Consider the following 6,000-nt stretch of genomic DNA (forward strand, 5'->3'; position numbering starts at 1 on the left):
ACAGTTGACAAAGTCAGTGTCACATGATGCAGCTTTGCCTAGCAACTGATCACTCTCAGGATTGAAGCAGCCCCTATTGCCTTGGGCGTTGTCTGTTCTGGGACCTGCTGTGCCCCCACATGTGTGACCAACTTTGTATGTTAATTAAGAGATAAAAAGGACTCTAGTGCCTTGATGTTTTAAAAGCACTACAGGAGGAAAAAGAACTGACAAGCTATTCGATGATACTAAGGAATGAAGTTTTTCAGCAGGAGGATGTTTTACAGTTCAGGTCAAACCCAGGGCCTACTGCATGCTAGGAAAACACTCTATAACTGGGCTTCATCCCCAACTGGACTGTTTGGCTTTTAGGTACAATAACTCAAGGTATTGTCAACATGTCAACAAGGATGCTTATCTTTCAGCAATACTGACTGAAACAGTTACCCATGGAACCAATACAGCCAAGATCTGCCTCAAAATAAGGAGCTGGAAGGCCAAGGTAGCAAAGAAGTAAGGATGGACTGTTGAACCTCAGTGACAGATGCATTTAAACTGTTCCTCTATATATCTGTAATTTTCCATAATAAATTTAAAGAGGATTCAAAATAAACACTATCATAACTCAGGCAATGGCACTTCTGGGCCTGTGCAGAAGGAAGGGTACTATAGAGTTTAGTGGGATTGTACAACAGGAAAGACTTAGAAGTAAACTTTAGCTCTGTTGCTTTACTTCACTGTTTCCTCGAAAAGAAAACAAACTAATGACATCCACCTCATAGGTTTGTGGCAAGGATCACACAAAATACACCTAATGCCCAGCACGTGGAAGGCATTCAGTGTTCACTTTTCCTTCTCTTTGTAAGCTGAGGGAAGGCCCTGTAGCCAGCTAAATAAAATGCTTGTTAGGCTATGTTAAATTCCAGACTGTGTTCCTACTCAAGAACAAATATTGTCTTAGTAGTGACTCCTGGGTTATATTTTAGTCAAAGTGAAACAAAAGTAAGAGTTATCTACTATCAAGCCAGATATATACAGTAAATAGTGCCCCTTTTCAGAAACCAAATGATATAAGCTTTTTTATTTTGTGAGTTACCTGAAAGTAAAAAAAATTTTCTGTACTCAAAATAAAGAAGAAATTGAAAGGTATCTATAGGATTAACAAGTTAAACTGTCCATTTCTTTTCCCTTATACTAATAGTTCTGTTGTCTTACAAGAGAACTAGAGAAGGGTCAAATACTTTTAACAAAGTGAAAGAGAGAAGACACTATAGTATTTAAAGGTGTTGGATCATTAACCAACATCTCTTTTCACTTAGAATTAACACTGAAATTGAAGCCATTCCCAAAATAACTCAACGTCTCTTCTATCAGTGACCTGGAGAACTACACAACAGACCCAAGAAGATAATTAAGGCCTTTCTGTGGGTAATATTACTCTGAACTGGTAGCAGTTCCTGAGTTCCAGATACACTGCTAAAAACTTTTAAAACAACAGTCATGGGGATGGGAGTACAGCTTAACAGCAGAGTATTTATCTGACAGGCACAAGACCCTGGTTCAAACCCCAGCATCAAGCCAGACATGCTGGCGCACACCTGTGATCCCAGCACTCAGGAGGGGCAGGAGGATCACCTCGAGTTCAAAGCCAGCCTGAACTACATAGTGAGACCCTGTCTCAAAAAAACCCAAAACAGACAAACTCCAGCATCACAGAGAGAAAAAGAGAAAAAACCCATGCTTCAATAAGATCATCCACTAAAAGGACTGGGGTGATATCCTAACTGATGAACATGTAAAAGATTATTTTTACTATTTACATAAATTTCCTTGAGATTGTTGATACAGATGTTCCTATAAAATTATAAAACAGGTTCTACTGGTTCACAAGAATGCCATCTTTTAATTAATGGACTCTGACAATTTGTAGCAATTGGTACTGTGTGAAGGGTAGTAAAATATGTCACCCCTGGCTGAGGTGACACCCTGGCCTCACCTGTAATCCCAGCACTCAGGAGGCTGAGGCAGGAGGACTGCTACAAGTTCAAGGCCAGTGGGGGCTACACAGTGAGTTTAAGGGCAGCCTGAACTACACAGCAAGACCTTGTCTCAAAAAAAGTCACCCTAAAACATGAATTTTGAGCTAAAATCAATTGAGCAGTAGACAGTACAAGAAAAGCTGTTCGCCCTGCTCCCTCTACCAGGAAGGACAAGGGTTGATCACTAAAGACAACTTTAGACCCTCATTAGCCTACAGATAGCATCAGAGGAAATCTATCCTCTAGAGGACAAACTTTACTAACTAGCCTTTATTTACTAAATCCTGTATTTGCCATCTCACAACTTGCTGCCCATAGACTCAAAGTCCTTTTTCTTTCTCTTTCACTTTTCCAAAAAGGCATTACTCTTTGTCGAAGATGCTATGCAAACCAGATGCCATATATCTCTGAGATTTACTCATTTTCCCTGGATATCCCCCACGTATACTGGATATATACACAGCAATTAACTTTTTCTTGTTAATCTATCTTTTCATAATTTAGGGGTCTATACCATCTAAAAATTATGAAGGGTAGAGGGAAAATTATTTTTTCTTCCTCTATACCAGTTTCTGATATTTGTTTACACATCTTACATAGTTGTTCTTTAGCAACCATGGTATTTATTTGCACCTTCCCAGAATTTGAGCATTATAATAATGATGCTATTAAGTGCAGTGACATTTGTTCCACTGGTTTATTCAGAGTACACAAAGATACTTCTGCCTTTATATAACAGATGTGTGCATATTAACGTCTAAAAAAAGCAAAGCACACTCTAAATGTAATTGCCTAGCTTTCTAATTAAAGATAATTCTGATGTAAATTGTTTTATCAAGCAAATAAATTATATATTTTATGTAACTATACTGGAGCTGCTATAGATTCAAGTAATCTAAAAGCATTAATATTTAAAATCAGTAACAGGGGCTGGGGATTTAGCTCAGCGGCAAAAGCGCTTGCCTGGCAAGCGCAAGGTCGTGAGTACGGTTCCCGGTACCAGAGAAAAACCAAAAAAAAAAAAAATAAAATCAGTAACAAAAAAAAGTAGACTTTCCCTGAAAGCTGCCATTCCAGAATATTTAATCCTTTGAGCAACACTATTAGGACATTACTATTGTATTTCCATATAATAGATGAGCACTGAAAGGATCATTAGCTAAACCCTAAAACTTCCTTCCAAATACAGCTGTAAGAACAGCCTAGGCAGGAAACCCAGCATCTGATCCCAATTCCACCTCTCATCAGCAGTGCTCCGCTAAATTTATTCCGGTGTCAAATGACAAAGCTGAGCCAGATGCCATCTCCAATCTAAAATGCTACAACAGCATTGTAAAAGGCTATTTTCTATTGTCACCTACCTACCTTACCTATCTTAACTACCAAAAACATTCTTCTGAGATCTTAGTTTTCTAAGTGAAAGTAATTTTGGGGATTCTCATTTATGAAATTATAATTATTAGGCACTGTCCTAAACGTTAATTGCCTAATTCCTAAATTCCTAAACATCTATTTTGCCTATATTTTTCACAGCAAGAATTTAAGTTAATTAGTGCTCTAACAATGTGGCACACTCCCAGTGGACCAAAATTCTCCCTCCAGAGGTCAATAGAAAATACTAGAAGTGATGTCCTCCAAACTATGCATCACTGTCAAAGACTGTCCCTTACCCGGTGTCCCCAAAGCCCATTACAACAATTAGCCACATAAACATTTGAAACAACAGAATCTGATTCTAAGACACAGGCATACACACTGTCCAGTAACACTGATAAGGGTACATCAGAAACACTTCATGTACCGTCACTGGGTGGCTGGTATTTATGTTAAAAATAATAATAACGTGAGCCAGGCATAGTGGCGCATGCCTGTAATCCCAGCTCCCAAGGTGCTGTGGCAGGATTGCTCTGAGTTTGAGGCCAGCCTGGGCTACAAAGTGAGTTCAAGGCCAGCCTGAACCGCATAGTGAAACCCTGTCTCAAAAAGACAAAAAAAAAAAAAATAATAATAATAATAATAAAGCATTTAGGAGAATAATGGGCAATTAGATTCTATCCTGATACTTATTACCCTGCCTTCCAACACAATGAAAAAAAGTTTAACCATAGAAATGGTTCCCACAACTGCTCAAGTAGCTTAAGGTTATGTTAATAAACTTTCTGCAGTGCAATGACTTGAAATGACTGTGAACAAGACACACACCTGGTGAACTTGGAACTGAGTCAAAATGGCAGTTAGCCAGGACAGCATGCTGGGCTCCATCTCTGGGTTCCAGCTTTACCACAACGTTGGTGATATTGTCATAGTAGCTTGTAAAACCTCCCAAGAAGTCAATGCTAAAGGAGCCTGTGGGCCGCTGTACATCTACTGAAATCTTGTGAAGGCTGCTGCTTTGAACTTCAATGAGTTTAATCTGTTCCAAAAGGTACTGCACCGTCAGAATTTCATTTTCTGGACTTCCTGTAGTCCTGGGGCCAAAGGCTGTTATATGTTCAAGATAATCTCTGAAAGCAACAAAAGAATGATGATGACTAACACTTGTGATTTAAAACTGACACTTAGCATAGAGCAACTTTTCCCCTATATGCTATTTCCTTTTCCAAAAAAACTTAGTTCTTTGACTTCTCATGTGAAAAAGAAGGCCTTTAATTATTTCAGATACCCTGAGAAGAGCATTCGTAGTTACATCATTTTGTCTCCCAGGAGTTAACACCTTCGAAATTTTCTTCACCTACCTCACCCCCAGCTTCTAATAACCCTTATCAAATCAATATAAAGACTAGGGAATACAGTACATTCAAATGTGCAACTCCTGCAGGCGAGACAGGCAGAATGCAACTTCAGCGGGCCTCGGGGCTGAGGGTTACGGATTGTGGGCTACCAAACCTAACTGGCAGAAAACTGTAACCGAGCACAATCAAGAGGTTAAACAAGCAAAGAAAAACTTTTGATAGTGAAGAATGGACTCTATTTTCCTGGTGTGCACGCAGGACCTAATAACTTCAATTCAGATCAAAACCAACTATACCCCTAAGGAAAGCAGAAAAAAAAAAAAATTATTTTGTCCTTTAACCACAAATGAAGAAAAAAAGAGGACAGGGTCTGGAAGGTCCTTAGGAAAATAAGCTTTCAGCATTCTGCATGGAAAGAAAAAGTTAAAACACAATGGTTGTTGAAACTTTCTGCTACCATGCGATTTCAAGAACTTTAAGACATTTACAGTATCTCTGACTTAGGGCCAGGGATATAGCTCAGCGTCAAGGCACCTGCCTGGCAAGCCTGAGGTCCTGAGTTCCATTCCCGGTTCCAAACAAAACAAACAAAAAATACCTGTGATTTAATCACCTTTCCCAGCAAAATGTCTTTTAAAAAGTCAAACCTAAAAATGTCCTTTAAAAAGTCAATCCCCCAAAGCCAGGCGTGCTCCCTGGGAGGCTGAGGCTGGAAGATCGCTGCAAGTTCGAGGCCAGCCTGGGCTACAAAATGCAAAATGCGTTCAAGGCCAGCCTGAACTGTATAGTGAAACCCTGTCTCAAACAAGACCCGCCCCCACAAAAGTCAAACCTTACATAATCACTAATCCAAGGGGCCCAAAGATAATCTGATAAGCGAAATCTTGTGCAAAATTGAACGGGTGGTCTCCCACAGGCAGACGCCACAGCTTTCAGATTTGGGGACTCTAACCCCCAGCAAGTTCGAACACGACACTAGCTCTTTCCAACAATCTTCCCTAATACTCCCCACTAAGAGAAATTAATTCAGGCAAACACTCCGCTCCACTTCGAGCGAAAAGGAGCGCTCACCCAGGGAACCAACTGGAACCTGCTGGGGGAGGGGCTCGTGACGAAAGCCTCGCCGGCAGAGTAGAATAAAGGTGAACAAGCAGCTCCATCCACCCGGCCACGCCAACCTGCCCCTGCAGCTCCGCGGGGCGCCAGGCACCCCGCCCCGCGCAGCTCGCACCCCAAGGCCGCGCCCGGCC

The 6,000-nt window shown here is 40.7% G+C and overlaps 1 protein-coding gene across 1 annotated transcript in view; it reads right to left on the bottom strand.

Moving 5' to 3' along the window:
* The window catches only part of Ermp1 (endoplasmic reticulum metallopeptidase 1), a 52,382-nt gene that overhangs the window by 45,944 nt on the left and 438 nt on the right, over window positions 1-6,000 (bottom strand). The window contains exons 2-3 of the mRNA XM_013516296.1: window positions 5,822-6,000; window positions 4,221-4,522 (exon numbers count right to left, since the gene is read on the bottom strand). Of these exons, the coding sequence (XP_013371750.1) occupies window positions 4,221-4,522; window positions 5,822-6,000 (481 nt within the window). The remainder of the gene's footprint in view (window positions 1-4,220; window positions 4,523-5,821) is intronic.

Source organism: Chinchilla lanigera, unplaced genomic scaffold (genome assembly GCF_000276665.1).
Source record: "Chinchilla lanigera isolate Chin_1 unplaced genomic scaffold, ChiLan1.0 scaffold00033, whole genome shotgun sequence".
Taxonomy (NCBI): domain Eukaryota; kingdom Metazoa; phylum Chordata; class Mammalia; order Rodentia; family Chinchillidae; genus Chinchilla; species Chinchilla lanigera.